Raw genomic sequence first — 19,673 nt, 5'->3', positions numbered from 1 at the left:
TCTTTATTATTAAGTTATGGTTTATTATTAATATTTATTACCGTTGGGTATTAAAACAGTTTTACGGAAAAATAAAATCACTTTAATTTAGTTTTTTTTTTTTTTTTTTTTTTGAGAAACTTTAATTTAGTTTCCTATAGTTTGATCGTTGCTTGAAAAAGGCGGTGTTGACCAAGCTTTTGTCCATTAACAAGCTTTTATGGCATTTATGTTTATTATGACCATTTGGTCATAAGATTGGTTTTATGTTTTGTTTATATAAGGCACAACACTTATGCATATAGATACACATATATTGAGTTCTCCAAAGATATATTTTTTGGATGTATTATATATTATTTTCTCTTGTTAAATTCTTTGGTATTCTATGCTAGAAAGCTATATATTATATTGTTAGCTTTTCTACAAAATAATACTTTGAAGTCCCTCATCCACTTTGACAATTGGGTTGTTCTATTACTCTTTGTTATTGGAAGTGCGTCTTTAACGAAGGTAGACACTATAGTCTAATCCTGAGAGGTTGCATGTCAAAGGATCCGATTGCACTGACTTATTCACTCTGGGAGACATGAACCAACCTTTAAGGACAACGCTCTTGCGTGATTTTATAGTATTGTGAGATATTTTCATACTCTACTTTTCATCTCTTGTACTTTATTTATTTTATTGTTAATTTTCATATTGTAATTATCAATGAGAATTTTGTGCACCGTCCAATATATATATATATAGACTATTTGTGACGTGTGTCTGTGTAGTGTTATGGATTTGATAAAAACCTCCTCTTTTCATTGAACAAACAAGAAGGATTTGACACCTGTTATTGCAACCAATCCAAGTGAAAGACATTGTAGGAACAAATGCAACTTCATTGTTCCACATTTCATTCATGATTCATCTCACAATTCTCAAACCTATTTATTCTTTATGCTAATATACTATTTACCCTCATCACAAGATTTGTTGTTGCCAACCCATTAAAAATTAAAGATTTGTTTATATATCTAAAAACTCATTGTGATATGGTTAAATTTGATTTTGTTTCTTTTTTTTTTTTTTAATAATTTTGATAATAATAAGATTGGCATTTTTTATAAGGTTTTCTTTATACTTTGGGATTTTGCAAATGTCAACAAGTTTTATTAGCCACTTTCGGACTTGATACTTGATGATTTTGTTTATCTAAATAAGATGTAGGATGCAATTTTAAATACTTTGTATTATGTATTTGTCTTTATTTTTATACTAGTGCTTACATATTAACTTTTTTTTTTTGGAGAGAGAGAGAGAGGCATATTAACTTATTGATATATCAATTATGGCATATCTTTATGAAGTCCCATAGATATGCTTTTCTTCTTCTTCCTTTTTTTTTTTTTTTTTTTTGGAGGAAAAAACTCTATCACATTAATTATTCAAAAGCTTGCTCAGCAAGTGCATTACCATGGATACAAGAGGGATAATCTCTCGTCCACAGTTTCTCCTCCCTAATGGAGATAGCAAATTTTGCTAAATTATGGGCAGTTACATTGGCTTGTCTAAAAACATGGTTTACACTCCACCCCGTGAGCTGATGCAGGTTTCTCTTAGCTTCCTCCACGAACATGCAGTAGCTTCCCCTCCAGATACTTTCACGTTGCAGAGCTTGGACCACCTCCATTGCGTCACCTTCAAGAATAATGTTTTGCACTCCCAGCTTCCTACACACCTCCGTTGCATACCACACCGCCATGGCCTCCACCGACGAGGGTTCCATTGTAGCATCTTTATAAGTACAAAAGGAAGCTTGCACAGTCCCCTCATGGTTCCGGAGAATGACACCCACCCCCGTCGTGTTCAGTTCTTTTGAGATGGAGGCGTCCGAATTCACTTTCACCACGTTCTCCAGCGGCTTCACCCATCTGTCTTCCCTGTTTGATGGCCCAGAATGATTCGTACTGTTTTGCCGGCAAGCTGTGGCATTTTCAAAATTCGCAATCTGCTCGTGTGCTTGTTTTAAAACAGCTGCAGGAGCTAAAAAATTTCCACTGTGAACCAAGTTATTCCTTCTGAACCAGATCAGGCGAGCTACCGTGGTGAAGAGTTGGGGAGTGGTATCATCTAGCTTCTCCCATAGCCTTTCAAAAACTTCCCTAAAGGTGGTATCGTCACTTGTACATTTTTGCAATGGTTTCGAACAGTGCCATAGGATGTGCCCCACCAATTCCTCATGTATCTCACAGATTGGGCACAGGGGGTCAGGAGAACAATGCCGCCAGTGCAGATTTGCCTTAGTGGGAAGAATGTTCTGACATGCCTTCCAGAGAAACATCTATAGTGCTTTTGTTCCTTTTACATTCCAAATGGTTCTCCGTACAGTACTGTTGGTCTGTAGGTCTGAGTAGGATCCCTTCTCCCTCTCCATTGTAGCTTTTCTCATATTATACGCACTACGGACTGAGAATTCGCTGTTCTTTGTTCCCCCCATACCACATAGTCCGGCTAACTTCCAGGACATATAGCTAGATTACATATGTTCTTCACCTCCATCTCCGAGAATGTGTCATGCAATTTCTGAACATTCCACCATCTGTTGTCCTGGTCAATCAAATCGCATACCCGGGCACTGTTTGGAGTCTCAGAGTCAGGCGGGTGCAATCTGCCTGAAGGGAGCCAGCAGTCATCCCAAATCTTGATAGATTTTCCATCACCCACTCGCCATATGAGCCCCTCAGCTAGAATAGTCCGTGCTCTCCATATGCTACGCCAAGCATAAGAAGGGTTTCTTCCCAAATTAGAATCCAATAAGGAGATCCCTGGGTAGTATTTTTCATGGAAAATCTTACCGACCAAAGAATCCGGATTTTGGACTATTCGCCAACCCTGCTTTGCCAAAAGTGCTTGATTGAAAACTTCAAGGTCTCAAAAACCTAAGCCCCCCATCTCTTTCGCTTGACTCATTTTATCCCAACACATCCAAGCAATCTTTGAGTAATTGTCTTTGTGTCCCCACCAAATTTCAGAATCATTGAATTGATTCTTCGGGAAGCTGGAAGACGCTCATCCTGTATGCCGGGATAGCTTGGACGGCCGCTTTAAGAAACACCTCCTTCCCCGCTTGTGACAAGAATCTCTCCTTCCATCCGTGAAGTCTATCTCAAATTCGGCGTTGAATATTTTGAAATGATCGCGTCTGTGACCTACCGATAAGGGCTGGGAGCCCCAAATATTTCTCATAGCATTGTGTAGAACCAATTCCAGCCACATTCATGAGGTGAGCTCTTGTCTCCGGATGGGTATTTTTGCTAAAAAATATGGAGATCTTCTCTCTGTTTAGTTGTTGTCCCGATGCTTGCTCATATGACCGCAATACCCCTTGAATTTTGAGCCATTCAAAGATGTTAGCCCTGCAAAAAAGCACACTGTCATCTGCAAAAAAGAGGTGATTAATACGTGTCCCCCCTCTAGATATAGCCAAACCCGTGAGCTCTCCATCAAATTCAGCTTTACTTAGCAAGGAGCTAAGACCTTCGGCACACATGATAAAGAGGTAAGGTGAGAGAGGATCTCCCTGCCTAATCCCCCTTGAAGGGGTAATAAGGCCATGGGGTTTTCCATTAACCAATACTGAATAGGTAACCGTACGAATACATTTCATAATAAGTTAGATCCACCTAATAGATATGCTCTTGTGAGACATATATTGTGTTATAATTTCTAATTTGAATTGTGTTTACCATACATATATATATTATAATAAAAATATAGTAAAAAAAAAAATTTCTTCTACCCCTCCTAAGACAAATTCTTGGCTCCGCCACTGTGCATGGTGATTAAATTACTATGTTACCAAATATCAAAACAATGAATGCAACCGTGTTTTAATGATACAAATCTCTTCTAAAATCATTGACAACATATAAACCATGCACTCAAAAATCAAGACCAGTTGATTTCATCCCCATTGTTTTAATCCTCTAAAACTTGAACTAAAATCCAAGTGCTTCTAAAACACATACAAAGAATCATGTATACTTATTTTCTTTTGATCTTTAACACGTTATATACCACATATAACATATTCCATAATCAAAGAAATTTCTTTTTTTATTATGCATCAAAAAGAAATCTTGCAAGTTCATATATGTACTAGGAATTTAAAATTCCAGACTTAGTTGTATTATAAAACATAATGAAACGTGTTTATAAAAATTCAAAACATTGTTCTGACTTGTTCAATGCATTAACCAACCTTTCTACATGCCACATCAATTTTTAGGCTTTTACAAGTTATGCTAAAAAATTAAAACAAAAAAGTCCCTACTGGAATTCAGAAAATTTTCAGATTCGTTGACAAATGAAGAATTAACTATATAACTCTTTTGATATAAATCGAAACACGAATCTATTTGAACCATCATGTCAACCACGAATTTTTCATGTGAAAACAAGTGCCCAAAATTTTTAAAGTTTGCTTAAACATCCTAGAAAAAATCGCAATCCCAGCAGCCCCGGTTGAAAAATACAATAACACTGTTTCGTATGCTAAATTAAAAATAAAACACCGAACGTACTCTTATTAACTTGAAACGTTCCAGATCAAATCCTTATATGCCAATAAACATTTTTTAGGGTTTGGAACGATCAAACTAAATCCTCGGAGCTGTTGGAAAAATCCAACACAAGAAAAGCATAAAACTGAATGCATGCAAAAGCAATCTAAACCAAGATTTCTTAAAGTAAGCTCTGATACCAGTTGTTGGGATCCTATGGCTTCAAGGGTGTGCAATGGAAAGTAGCGAATCTCAGTAACTTTTGACTTCAAGATAAACATGGCTAGATTAAAATTATGGGTTAAATACCTTATTCACTCCTGTGGTTTAACTTATTTATTTTTTGAACCTAAGGTTTATTTTTTAGACAAACCCGAGGGGCAGACAAACCAGAGGGGCCTCCTGTAATAAAAAGTAAACAACAGGGGTCAAAAAATAAAGAAGTTAAACCACAGTGGTGTATAAGTTATTTAACCCTAAAATTAAAACACAAGTTTGTGTTACTAACATGATAATTTGATCGCCGTATAATTCTGCTTGCAAATCTTCCTCTATGTTGAACAAGGATTCAAACACGATTTCTTGTTCTTCATACTGGAAGTCTCACATTGCTTGGGTATTAAAGAGATGGGCTATTTATAAGGGTGAGGGGAAACCTCAACTCTTGAGCTAGTTTTTCGGTTGAATTAGGTCTGAGACCCATTTCTAACATGCATCTTGTTGATTGCATGTTTGTCAATGTTCTTCGTGTTCTTGAAGAACTTCAAGTTCTTGAGGAATAAATTCTTCCATTACATCTTCTCTTTGATGACTGAATATGACTATAAATGTGATTTTACAAAATTATTCTCAAGAACAAGAAAATAACTAAAAGCTTTCCTGAGAGAAAATATTTTTCTCTTGCATATTTATCTGAATTCTCAACTTGTAGAATTGCAATTGTGTGTTTTTCTTCTCTAAGAAACCTCTATTTATAGATTTGGAATTAGTTGGAGAGGTAGGAAATGAGCATTCTACAATCCTATTAGTGCTAGGATGCTTACTCCTAGTAAACTAGGAGTATGTATCGCAAGGGAATAAATTCCCTTGTGACTGCCGGCAATGAGGATAGAAATATAGAATTCTCTCCCTATGTGCTACTTAAGGTTAGCTCGACCTAGCCCTACTTTCTAGAAGCCCAAGGCTTTGGGATTGGGTTTTATCCCATTGGCATCTTCTTAAGCCTTTAGGAATTAAATCCAAGAGCCCAAATAAATAAATATATAATTAATGCCCAAAACCAATAGTCAGTTTACACCAACTCGAAGGACTTAAAGGGAAAAATACAATTAGCTCCAATAGGCCAGTGACCATGTCTCCAATGAGATGTCACACGACACTATTAATCATAATTAATTCCATTAAATAATTGTGACTACACTCGACTTTGTATTTTCAATTTAAGTGAATTAATCTCGGGATGTACTTATCTATGGAATTATTCCATAATTGAACCAAAGTCTATATGCTATTACTTTGTTCACTACCTTTTTTTCTTTAAGTAACTGATTTAATTACATAATTATCCTTATGTATCTGTGAAACTCAATCTCACATTATACATATGTAAGTTTCGGTAAATCTCATTGAAACACTTAAGCCCGAGCTTCATAATAATCATTCTCATTAAATCTAAAACAATGAAAATATTATTTATCACTTTGTTCTTGATAAAAGACTTGGATTCCTTCTTGAATGTGTTCCCACAATGCTACATGTGATCAACCCGAAACCTAGATGAAATGTTTACTTGCTTCTCTTAATCAAGATAGATCGTTAAGGTTGATATGTTGTGGTCTAGATGAAATGCCATGTTACATTTACGACCATGAACAATTATTTAAAAGTTGCAAGGGCCTATGATTAAGATCTTCTGTGTGATAATCCTGTTACTCACACCAAAATCTATACAATGCAACTTAGGGCCTTTACATGTATATAAAAGAAAATATACAATCACATATATATATATCATGTAAAACAATAATGTATATGCTCATTGTTCAGCAAAAAATCAGAGAATAAATAGTATTATTCAAATGTAATCAAAATATCATCTAGTCAATTGGAGTTTTGGACACCAGTTCCAACATTGAAACACAAACGAACTCAAAGATTGATCCATGCCTTCAGTAATGTCGTTAGCTTCCACCTTGTCTTATAGACCGACCACTCATAATCCCAAAACATATCCCTTATTAGCTCCAATTTATGTTCCAGCATTTCGTCAAACACATACTCTTCATCTTGAGAAGGCCCATCACTATCTTGAAAATTCTTCAAATATTTGGTGGTTTTGTCTGCTTGCAACTCCGATTCGTCATTGTTTTGGGTTATGGACATTTTTAGGAGCCCGTTGTATCTTATTGGACAGGTCTAGCTCTGACTCATCACTACCGATTTCTTGGTTTCTTTTTGGGCATCTTCAACCGGATCCGTTTCTTGGATCATCTTCTATTTTGCTTCTTCTTGTTGCTGCCACTCTTGCAAAAATCTTGCTTGAACGGGCTTCCAAGAATTCTTCCCAGTTATGAAAATTTGAATTTTTTTTTTTTTTTTTTTTACACTCATTAAATGAGACCAGGAATATTCTTAGATGCCAAGGCATTCGTTGATAAGTAAAGAATAGATCTGCCTTCTCTGCCCAATCTGAAGGATCCTAACCATCATCGGAGAGTTCTTGCTGGTGCCACATCTTGTACGAACGAAGGGCTCGGATATCACTTGTAACAGATTTCTTTGTAATCTGTAATTCTTGTATAATTCTTTTTATGTGAAATGAAAACATAATATCTGTTTATTGAAAGATTGATCCATTTGAGATGCACAAGATTCAACTGGTTTATTCCTTTCATACTAGGGCCCAACTCCCAGCTAATCTAATAATAGAAATGGGCTACATTTACAATATAATGTTCAATCCAATTATCTACTTTAGACCCATTACATTTTATTAATCACTCACTCCTTCAAATGGGAAAATTACAACATAGAATTGGAGATTAACTCCGCACTGTAGTGCTACAAGCTCAAAACTCTAACATGCCATATCCCATATATAACTTACTATCATAAGTCAATAACATAAGGGTGTAATTTGGATTTAAAACAAGAGATTTGTCTGAGTGTATAATAATATCACATAAATATGGTGGTTAGGTGGAATTGAAGCAAGCATCACGAGCAGCTCTGCATCGCTGAAATTGCTTAGTGAAGTAGTTGGCCAGCGGAGTCTTGGGAACAGGAATCAGCTTGCCAATCATGGCCAGAGGCCAGCTGTCACAAAGTTTAAAGTTAGTTTTCAGTATATACTAATATACTATATACCCTCCATTATAGGATGGGATGGATGGGATGGGATGGGATGGGAAGGGATGGGATGCGAGAGAGAGGGTTCAGAATTCAGACCAAACAATAAACAAACTCACCTCAAAACACCGATGACAATGGTTATAAGCCAATGCTTCCAATTCAGTTTTACTGTTGATGTAAAGTTCCCCAGGAACTCAATGATGATGATCTACAGAATCATTACAAGTAGCATTTTTATTAGTACCGAGTGTAAATGAAAATACGAAATAAAAATAAATAAAAAAATAAATAAGAGTGGCAGCTCACCTGAAGTGCGAAGGTCATTCCAACTATTCCCATAAACAGGTAGTTTTTGCTAACTCCACTGAACACATTTATTTCATCTGGCTTGCGAGCATTGAACTCATTGAATATCTGCATTTGACAACATTAGCAGCAAACTCTCTTTTCCCGAAAGAAAAAACAAAAAGACGCCAAAATTAGGATTACAACAGATATTGATAAGTTATCATTCAAACTGCACAAATTAGGCTTGTAACAGGTAATAATACTTGAGACTCATTTGGGAATATTTTCTGCTTTTTTCTTCGTATCATCGAAACCCATCTCTAATAAATCGATAACCTTATCAACTTCTGTTTTTCAAATGGAATTTAATTAGTTCAAAATTTTGAATTTGAACCCAAGACTTATTTCACAAGGCACTTTCGTCATTTTTTTACTTATTTAAGTAGACTGACCCAATCAAAATTTCCTATTTCATACCCAGCTTTTCCAAGTTTTAAAGTTTCTCTCTCAAGAATGTAAATATAAAGCCCAGCTATTCAATTATAACATCAGTCCTATATGAACCAAACTCAATTTATGTTCAAACAAATCTAATTGAGATGCAAATGCTGTAACAATAGTAATAAACGAAAAATCAACCCCCGACTTAAAAAAGAACTTCAACACATCAGTTTAATATTGCTTTGCAAACTTTCTATTCGTCCTACTCATACTTCCATTCCAATGTCTCACATGTCAAATCATACTCCTCCATGTATATCCTATTCTCTTATAATATCTTATGAGATAGTGATCGTGAAATTTATGAAGCTGATGGTCTTGCATAAAAGCAGAATCATAAAGTTGATACATACTCATTTCTTGAATCAATTACTTACTTGGCAGAGGACAAATGCATTGAATATCATAGTATTCTTCACATCAACTGCATAAGCCTTGTCACCATTCAGATGAAGAATACTCTTGCCCCAGAAGTTGAGGACAAGGAGGACAATAACTTGATACAAGGCCTGCAATGACAAGTATATAGATAAATATTACAACAGCAACACAGAGAGATACTGCCCATTTTCTGTGGTGATCTCTTCCAGTAAAATAAACCTCAAACTTGGTACAGGTACCTGTATGAGTATGTTCCTCCACATGATATTTGTTACAAGAGGTTCCCTTAAAAAACAGACATGAGAATCATCATACCAATCCGACAGTGGTTCAAGCAAACAATATAAATTTACATATGTAGCCTATGAAAAGTATTCAAATATGCACGCAAAGCTCTTCAATTTCAATTTACCAAAATGATCGTAAACCCCATAGTTCTAAGACAAGCATGAATTAATAGAATAAAGAAAGGGAAAAAGAATTTAGCAAGGAACAGATCATGACTAAGAAAAGTGACTAAAATCCTTGTTCCTCTTTACTCCAGATATCCCCAGAATCCAGATTGGATTCTTTTATCATATAGTTCAAAACAAAGATATTATCAACTTTTTTTTTTTTTTTTTTATAAATAAGTAATTCATTGAAAAGCGCAGAGGGGCGCAACCCTACAATAACCAACATTATGTGTCGAGCCATCTGTCTTCAAATATTTGTAAGAAAGGTAATCATCCCAGTATTTAACAAGCACAAACAAAGACCACATGTGCAAACCTTCTGCCGACGGGTGATCTATGCATAAGGTGATCCGTTGGTGGTTCTGTAGCCAAAGCAAGTGCTCCAAGAGTGTCCATTATAAGGTTCACCCATAGAAGCTGCACCAAGAAGACTGCGTGACAAATCCATACTTGGTAAAGGGACAGTTGAATGCTATATTCTTAAAATTGGCCAACTGCAAGGAATTAGTTAATTGAGTATGATTGTATGTGTGAAAGCATCTACTATACTAGGAATATCAATCAACCCATTAAGTGCCAAATGTTGCACTCTTCGAAACTCTTGCAAAAACAAAAGAACAAATAAAAACCTATTTTTAAAAAATATTTTTCTAAACATTCAACAATTGATGCTTCAATTTTTACCTAGAAAGATAAAGAAACATTTGTTTTCTTCTTGGACAGGCCTAGGTATATAATATGTATGTCTCCTAAAAATTTGAGATAACTTTAAAATGGGGATTCCTTCGTCTCTTTTACGTCTTTTTGTATTCCAAATTTTCTATGCACTAAGATCAAGTAATTATCTCGAGATTGAGAAAACATAGTTGAGGGCAATTGAGTGTTTGGGCCCTATAGTCTATTTTTGATTATGCAGTAGAGAGAAAAATGAAAGTTTTTGATACGAACCTATGGTCCTAGCAATTGTAAATTAACAAATTGAAAAAGGAGAGAGAGAGAGAGAGAGAGAGAGAAGAGTGATTATTTTGAGGGCAACTAGCCTTCTAAACCAAAATTTAAGTCTATTGCATGAATAATTAGCCATAGGCACTACAATTTATAGACATCCCAAAGATCCTAGTCCCTAATAGACAAGGATAATTGCAAACAAAACTATTTGCCCCTAATGCACAAGGATTCTAAATATTGCAATTATGAACTTTCTAGTCCAATGAGCCATTGCCTTGTATACTGCTTTGGCACTAGACCGTGCCACTACTGTTTGTTTCTTACTTTTTCAAGTGAGCAGATTACCACCTAACAATGTACAATATCTTGTAGTAGATCATTTATCTGATGGAGAAACAGCCCAATCAGCTTCAGTAAAACCTTCTATCCAGAGCTCCGTTCAGCCTATACAATAACCTAAGACCATAAGCTCTTTTCAAATATCAAATAATACGAGTAACAGCTTCCCAAAGTGAAACCCTAGGAGCCTCCAAGAACTAGAGGTACAATGTTTGGCATTATTAGAACGCAAGATATGGATTTTCTGAACAAATTGAGTGGGGTGGCTGATGCATGATCATCTCTTACAAATGGCCAAAACTTGATTGTAGTATTCTTCCATAGACTATGCACCTTGCTCAAGCCCAAAATATTGTTTACATACCTCACAAATCCAAGTAATATTCTCGATACCAAAGTACATATGACTAGGATGATCTCAAATATTGGCAGTAGGAAGATAAATACAAGAGTATCCAATGTGCGGCTCAATACCATTCAACAACATACGAGAGATTATTTGGTTATCTTCTTGTTCACAAAGGCTAGTGAAACTAGTGTTCTGAGGCGTATCCAAGGTTAAGTGATTATACAATCAATTTCCTTTGAGGAATACTTTGGCCGATCGTGCCCAATAAACATAATTCTTCATGTAGGAGCATTAATTAGGGAAGCCGAAGGAACCATATCTAATTTAGCGGCCATAATGTCAACTGAACTCACCAATCAATGTAACAACAGCAAGAAATAAGCCAAATAATCCACCACAATCATGCAAAAAACAACCACCCACAACAACCAATCAAAATAGTCAAAACCCCCACAAACAATGCTGGAATAGGCCAAAAATAACTCAAACCAAAGTAAATCAGCCAAAATATTGTAGAAAGAGCGAGGAACCAGTTGAAATACTGATGAACCACCTGGAAAGCAACATAAACCGGTCAAATCAAGGAAAACCAGCCTGAACCGGACTAGAAACAATGCAAACTAGCTGAAAACCATTAAGGAACACTGAGAACAAACTTGAACCAGTCGATAAACATAGAAAATCAGTCGGAACCGGCTGAGGAACGCTAAATATTAAACTAAACCAAAGCTATTCTGATCCTCAATAAGGATATCCTTATTCCCGATAAGGAATAGCGAGCACCAGAAACTAGACAAGAATCCTTCTCTCCAACAACTCGCGAGGAAACTTGCCGGCGACAATCAGACCTTGTCAGAGACACCAATTATGAATAGCACAGAGCCAACCAACAAAGACAAAGCAACTTTTCAACGACAACCCAACCCGCCATTGAAGTACATAGCCATTGTAACACTCTCCGGCCATTGTTGATGTGACCAATCACACCATCAAATTATATCCCCATGGAGGTGAATAGTAGCTATTTCAACTTTTGAAGCCTCAACATTTTATAGAAACGAAAAAAGTTTTTTAGCTCATGAAATCGAACAAGTTAGATCTCCTCCTTCCTACTAGGGAAACTCCACCTTTATGCCAAGGAAACCTTGATCATGATTGTAACACCCCCTTCCCGTTGGAAGACAATATTACGCATTGCTCAATCAAAAACATGAGGATTTATGGAATTCTTATATCTTCATGTTTCTAACTGAGCAATGTGTAATATCGTCTTCCAACAGGAAGACGGTGTTACAATGATCGACAAGACATTGGTTTTACTTGTCTTGAGAACCACGCCCAAGTTGCTGAAAATGGTTAGTAATTCCATAAATCCTCATGTTTCTAACTAAGCAATGCGTAATATCGTCTTCCTAAAGGAAGACAGGAGGGCATTGTTTTTTATTGTCTTGAGAACCACGCCGAAGTTGCTAAAAATGGTTAGTAACAAATCCAGAACTAAGTTTCTTGACTACTTTTGTCAAAGCTTGGGTGATCATATCTTGAATAAATCCTTGACTTTGCTCCAACTTCTTATCAATCTTTGTTGTAACCCTTGCCTCAATCTTCGACTCCAACCAAGACTCATCATCACTTTGGGAATTATTGCCAAGAGCCATTGCATATCCATCAAATCAAAAATGACAAAATTGTCTTTTTTTATTACACGTAAGTCACATGCGCTACATCGTTTCTGTAATACCAACTTCTAAGATCCTAAAATTCTCTCAAAAATAAATCAAGAAATTGAAAAGAGAGAGAGAGAGAAGAAGAAGAAGAAGAAGAAGAAGAGTGATCACTTCGAGGATTTAGCCTTCTAGATCATTTTTAGCAGATCTAACCCCCCTAAACCAGGTCTTTAATTTTATTATTTGAATAATTATTTCATAGGGTACTACAATTTATAGACATCTCAAAGAACCTGGACAATGGTTCATTTAATTATAAACAAAGACTCTCAGTTCCTAATGGACAATGATTTCAGATATTATGAACTTCCTAGTCTCTAATGGACAAGGATTTCATTTATTACAAATAAGGACTTGTAATCCTTAATAGACAAGGATTCTAATTATTATTTAACAACGACAATAAAAATTTTATTTTTCAAAACAAATATTCCTAAATGACTAGAGTTTGTATCAGTTTTTTCAATGTACAACGAAGAAAACATCAGAAGCAGAAACCTTGTTAAACTGCTCAGGCCTAAAGTAGTGATTATAATGGATATTTTGGACTTTCTATTGCTTCAATCTGCATCCTGCCTATATATAAAAATTTGAGAATGTTCCAACACATGCAACTTTAAGGTTCGAAACAAGTTCATAAGCAACTATATATAATATTCAACATCTGCCGCAAGAGAGAGAGAGAGAGAGAGGAACCTGCACTGCATTTAAGGGAACATCACCAGATGATACTGCTGCCACAACATTAATCACAAGAGCTGCAACATTAACTGTAAGCTGGAATTGGATAAATTTCTGAATATTTGCATAGACAGAACGTCCCCAGCGGACAACCTACAAGAAGTAAACAAAGGAAATCCTCAGACACAAATTGCAAATATGATTATAGGAACTCGATATCAGTTTTTACACCATATTCAATCACCAATAAGGTGATGACGAATTATTAACAAACTATTCATCAAAAAAAAATACGAATTATAGACAAACTGTATGTACCACAACCTATTATTAGTCCTATAGAACTACTACTACATGGATATTTGTACTGGAATAACTTCCAGTCATATATAACATTAAACAGCTTGCTGTGAGAGGTGTATCGATCAGAATTTCGTTTTGAAAAACAATAGTGAATAACTTTCAAGCTTAGTTATTAAATGTGGAAGGTCAGGCTGATCGAACCAATAAACAAGTGACCAGGCTTGGGTTTGTAGTGAGTCACTTGACCTAGGAAGGCTTTCTGAACCAGGCGGTTAAAATCTCTATGGTAAAACACTTGAAAATTTTTGCAAATATCAAGGTTTTGACACAACACCTGATAGAGTTAAGAAAACCAAATAATAATGGTATACAAGTTTCTGTCTAAGAATTTTGCAAATATAAGGGTTTCAACTTAAGACCTGATGGAGTTCAGAGAACCAAATAACATTGGTATAAAAAAAATTGTCTATGATTTGCTTATATATTTATGTTTAATCTATGTAGGGAGAATATAACACATATTCCAGGGAAATGAATATGAGTTCATACTGACAAACAGACGTGCAAGTGAAAGTTCAGTGAAAGTTTTGTATTAAAAATTAGCATATACTTTGAAATGAAGCAAAAGAAAGATTAAAAATTTGAGGAATATAGTTCTGTATTTCTATGTGTAATCAATTAATTTATATAATTTTATATCATAACTATATTGTGAATCATTGTTTTATTTATTTATTTTTAATGTTGTTCCAATGAAATAGAAAACAACCGTACGAAAAAAAGTAGTGTCGTTACTTTCTTATTAGTTCTAGCATATTCTACATAATTGTATATAAGATCCCACTTTTTTAAGAGTTTTCAGTTGAACCATCGACCAAATGGTCCCTCAATCTGATTGATGTCTTGTATGGATTGTTCATAACTATGCTTTGAAGCCAAAGCTTTCACACTAATAGCCTGCTTCCCCATAGATGTGTCAGGACGAGAAATTGATGCCACCAGAAGTTTTGGTTACAAATACCATGACAGGCATGTAGAAAATCTGTATGAAATTTCACATACTAAACTTTTCAACTGCAGGGTTCCATGTGAAAAATTGACTGTAGCAGTCAAGATTCTACAGGAAGCCCTCGGCACATTGTGATATAGAAAAGTGCAATGGAAGTTGCAGGACCCTTAAATAGGTGAGAACCCACATGGGGATCTCATTATTAAAACACAGACCTTCCTTCATTATTAAAGCAGAGACCTTCCTTTCATGAAATAAACCCCACTTTTCCTATATCAAAAATTTCTGATCATATATGGTGATAAAGACGAGACGCATTGGACAACACCTGTAGTCCTTCCATAAGTCAGGGAGTAAAAGGTGTAATTCATCTATCATTAACTGGTAACTAATTTGAAAATACTTTTTTTAAAAAAAAAAAAAAAAAAAAAAAAAAAACTGTAAAATAAACTTGTATAGCAAGATTAAGTAAAACCAATCAAGTACGTGACATTTAGGTACATATCAAGTATATCACAAAGAATAAATGCTCAAACAAAATTCGGAGTAGAGTTGATTTTTGGCTGCCATATAAAAATAATCACATGTCAGATCAAAGATGAAAGGCAACAAAAAAAAAAAAAGGATAAAGCAACTGGGATCATGGTCTTTGTTGAAGAAAGCCTGAGAGAGACAGAGCAAGAGAGAGGTAAGCTGTTTAGGGAAATGATATGGGGACCCTTTTGCAGTATCCTCACTTCCTAGGTGCAAAGAACTTTTGAAACTATACAATATACATTATATTAACATAATCTCCAAAAAGCCACATGCAAGAGAAACAACAGCATATACATTCAATGGATAAGTGAAGTATTAAGAGATGTTCAGTTTACTATTCTTGATGAAAGGAGAAAATGTATTCACTATAAAGATGGTAAAGCTGAAACACCAACTGTATAATGCCCTAACAAAACACAGAGACGCACACAAAGGCTTTTATAATATGCTCGTCTAATTGGATAACATGCTTACTGACCTTTACAACTGAAGCAAAGTTATCATCCAAGATGATAATATCCGAGCTTTCTTTTGCAACTTCAGTTCCTTGAATGCCCATAGAAAGACCAATATCTGCCTAAAGTACAAATGGCAAAAATGCAATCAACTATGACTAGGAAATCATTGTTAAGATGACAGAAATTCTAGAAAAAAAAAAAAAAGGGGTGTGCAACATACAAGACGCAGAAAAAGAAATTGTTCTCGCATAGGCACATAATGCATAAACACAAGGGATAATTCCTTATGCACTTTGATTAGTCTTTAGAATTATATAAATCTCAAGTTTATTTATCATCTATGATTGCTGATGCACAGGGATCTAACATTCTCGAATTCAGGCCTCAAGCCAATCAGTTATTGGTGTACCATACACACTGAGGCTGTGTTTGTTAAAGGTTTTTGGCCCCATACTGTAGCTTGATGTGAAAAAAAGTAAGAATGTTTTTTTTAGGAAAAGTGGAAAAGTAAGAATGTGTGGTGGTATAGAAAAGTGAAAAAATTTTGTTTTGTAGTGCTTTTTTTATTTGAATAATAATAAAAAGTGATTGATGTAATATAAAAAGTAAGAATGATGAAAAAAAAAAATTGATGAATAGTATCTAAGCCTCAAAGGCATTTGCCAAACGAAGCCTAAGGTTCTCCCATTCACAGAGAACAATATGTATTTGTAAACATAAAAGTCTAGGTGAAAGGACAGGGCAGAAAAATGCATGTAACAAATCATTTGCTTAGCATATATCTCGGTATCCACGTCATGGGACATAAGTATTTGAAAGTCTCCAAGTGAAACACATCTGAAGGACTCCAACACTACAATGTAATATGCATTAAGACATGACATAAATGTCATACTAGCAGACTCTACCTGAAACATTCCGGTGCACGTATCTTTAAAATTTTAAGAAGAAAAAATAATAATAATAAAAAATAAAAAATTAGAATTTCAAAGCTTCTGAAATCAATATATTGATAAAGAAAATAAACCTCATGAAGTGCAGGAGCATCATTAGTGCCATCTCCTGTTACAGCAACAACTTCTCCTCCCTTACGAAGTGCTTGCACGAGCAAGAGCTTGTCATTAGGAGAAGACCTCCCCATCACCTATACATCAGTCATAAATGAACCATTAATATATCTTATATCCAAGCAAAACATGTAAGACATATTTCTATGAGTTTGTAACAAGTTACAGGGGAGAAATTCACACTTAATGAAAATCCATAGTAAACGCATATAGACCTAGAAAATCATGATATTTGAAGCATACCGTGACATTCTTGGCAACTTGTTCTCTTTCTTTCTCAGATAATTCACGGAATACTCTTCCCTCAATGATTGTAGGCTCAGTAGCCTCTTCACTTGTAGCAAGTATCCCACACTCCAACGCTATTGCTTTCGCTGTTCGAAGATTGTCTCCTGTGACCATTCTTACCTATATATAGTTTTTTTTTTTTTTAAAAAAAAAAAACGCTTGCCAAAGGTCATTTTTGAAATAATATCATGAAAAATTATCTCATGGAAATACATAAGAACCATAACCATAAAATAGGAAGTATAGACACATAATGCAGTGCACATTCTTAACATACAGCATAGCCCATGCTAATGGATACCTCATACCTTATAGATTTAGTTATTAAAATTAACTAGTTTATAACCCGCGCTATGCGCGGAATTCTTCATTATAATTTAATTTTAAAATTTAAATACATCATTTTTCATTATAAGTTAAAAAGACGTATAAAAATATATCTCACCTCTTTAAATAGAAAAAAATTAAATCTTTGTTCCTATAAGTATATATGATCTAAAATGAATAGTATAAAGAAAAAATTAGCAAGAAGAATACATGGATTATAATATAGTTAATGCAATTAATGACACTAATTAATGACATGTAGATTATATTAAAATATAATTAACGTAATTAATGACACTAAAAAAAGTGTTATATATATATATATATATGATGTCTTTTTTTTGTTGAGAATCCTAAATGTGTTAATATACAAATTAAATTGACTAAATTATTAATACATAATAATTTGATTTATATTATTTGTTTCCTTATTTGATTGGCACATTAATAATACTTAATTTATTGAATAATTTATATACGGAAAACTCTTGAAATATAATTAACGCAATTAATGACCGGTTTTTTAAGAAAAAACCGGTTCACTCTTAAAAAATCGGTTCAAAAACTATGCCTTAAAAAACCAGTTTAGCCTTTAAAAAAAATAGGTTCACGCCACATGTCGCAATTCTAGACTATCTCTAAAGAGTGATTCAGCTTTTATATATATATATATATATATGATTTCAAGTTGTATAGATACAGGAAGTGCAAAATTTTTCTAATTAGACAGCCTTACATCCACTTTATTATATCTTTTAGGGCATTGGACAGTGGCAGGTGCAGGGTATTATAGGAACATATGTATGTAGTAGTTCCAAAGACAACAACTTTCTTGTATATAAGAAGTTACTCAGGAATGAAGTCCAGTTTGCTTAGAGGTGCAAGACAGAGGTCGGTAGTAGCAAATGGCAAGTTATATACCATAAGAAGTCAAATAATTGATGTTCAGGTTTTCTGAGATTCTGGAACTTCATGTAAACCACCTAGTATCCTAGGGCTGAACATTTGTTTTTTACCCTTCAGCATTTGCACTGCACATGTCCCTTTTCTGAATTGGAAACATCTCACTACAAAATGTTGCTATTAATGCATAATGGTGTTGCTGATAGATCACTACAAAATGTTTCTATTAATACATAAATATTGCTCTTAAATTTACCTCTTCCTATCAGCTTCCTATAAAATATTGCTATTAATATGAGTCTACCACTTGTATATGGCTTTGGGTCAAAAATGCAAGCTTGACACATCACTTAGAAAACATCTCAAAAAATCCATTCCATATATATAGGAGAAGCATTTACAATATGACGGAATATTCTGGAAAGAGACAGCTAGTGGGGACAGTTGGTAGGGACACCTCACCAATGCTATCTTGTAGAAGTGTACAAACATAGAAAGCATAGCATTGTCTCTCCTGGTGATCCACCACGAGAGGGAACAAGTGAAGACTGGATAAACAACAGCATATCAGAAAGAGTAGCGCTGAAGTGGAGGAATAAACCCTCATGGAGAGAGGGATCATCAAGCCACTGAGAATCGAATGACGTCCAAATCTCCATTCGTTAGACATCAGCCGTGAGTGGTTGATAGATACATGTTCCTCTACTCGACGGCACCCATGACCACCCATGACCTGAGAATTGAGAAAAATATTGTTTCCATACACGACATGCAAGTGCGTCACATTTCTGATACGATCGGAAAATGCATGTACCTACCGAAACACCACTGAATTGGGCGAAACTCGGTATATACCGGCCGAGAAACGATTGAACTGACCAAAAAGGAAGTGAATTGGCCACCGGGGGGCCGGGAAACTATCAAGGCCGAACGTACCAAGACCTGTCGGAGACGTGGGGTTGGGTTAGATGGATAGGGTTGACCCGAGAGGAGAATGGGCTTGGACCCAATTAGACCTGCGTTGGAGTCGGGTCAAATGAGTGATCCAATTGAAACTGGATCGGGTTGGGTTGAGTCTAATCTTTGCTGAAATTTTAGAACACGACCAAAGTTTATGAAGCTGGCAGGGCTCAAACTTTGGAACACAGCCAAAACTAAACGCAAATAGCCCAACACATTTTTTATTTAATGAGAAGGCCATGGCAAACCAAAAAACCATAGGGCCCAAA

General features: G+C 35.2%; 2 protein-coding genes across 2 annotated transcripts in view; both read right to left on the bottom strand.

Annotated features, from left to right (window-relative positions):
* Positions 1 to 1,411: 1,411 nt before the first annotated feature.
* On the bottom strand, positions 1,412 to 2,311 carry LOC132187926 (uncharacterized). Its single transcript, XM_059602347.2, has one exon. It carries the CDS (start codon positions 2,309 to 2,311, stop codon positions 1,412 to 1,414), a length of 900 nt encoding a protein of 299 aa, XP_059458330.2.
* A 5,083-nt stretch (positions 2,312 to 7,394) lies between these two features.
* The window catches only part of LOC132186523 (calcium-transporting ATPase 9, plasma membrane-type), a 63,182-nt gene continuing 50,903 nt past the window's right edge, over positions 7,395 to 19,673 (bottom strand). The window contains exons 25-34 of the mRNA XM_059600503.2: positions 17,170 to 17,334; positions 16,887 to 17,003; positions 15,880 to 15,978; positions 13,568 to 13,705; positions 9,825 to 9,925; positions 9,293 to 9,338; positions 9,050 to 9,181; positions 8,190 to 8,297; positions 8,000 to 8,091; positions 7,395 to 7,847 (exon numbers count right to left, since the gene is read on the bottom strand). Coding sequence (XP_059456486.2) covers positions 7,727 to 7,847; positions 8,000 to 8,091; positions 8,190 to 8,297; positions 9,050 to 9,181; positions 9,293 to 9,338; positions 9,825 to 9,925; positions 13,568 to 13,705; positions 15,880 to 15,978; positions 16,887 to 17,003; positions 17,170 to 17,334 — 1,119 coding nt within the window. The 3' untranslated portion in view covers positions 7,395 to 7,726. The remainder of the gene's footprint in view (positions 7,848 to 7,999; positions 8,092 to 8,189; positions 8,298 to 9,049; positions 9,182 to 9,292; positions 9,339 to 9,824; positions 9,926 to 13,567; positions 13,706 to 15,879; positions 15,979 to 16,886; positions 17,004 to 17,169; positions 17,335 to 19,673) is intronic.

Source organism: Corylus avellana, chromosome 6 (genome assembly GCF_965113065.1).
Source record: "Corylus avellana chromosome 6, dhCorAvel1.hap1.2, whole genome shotgun sequence".
Taxonomy (NCBI): Eukaryota; Viridiplantae; Streptophyta; class Magnoliopsida; order Fagales; family Betulaceae; genus Corylus; species Corylus avellana.
Note: the sequence above shows the minus strand (reverse complement) of the source record. Positions and strands in the feature narration are given on the sequence as shown.

Excerpts from the sequence above, each read along its gene's own strand:
- LOC132187926 (XM_059602347.2), bottom strand. The coding sequence starts at position 2,311 with ATGTTTCTCTGGAAGGCATGTCAGAACATTCTTCCCACTAAGGCAAAT.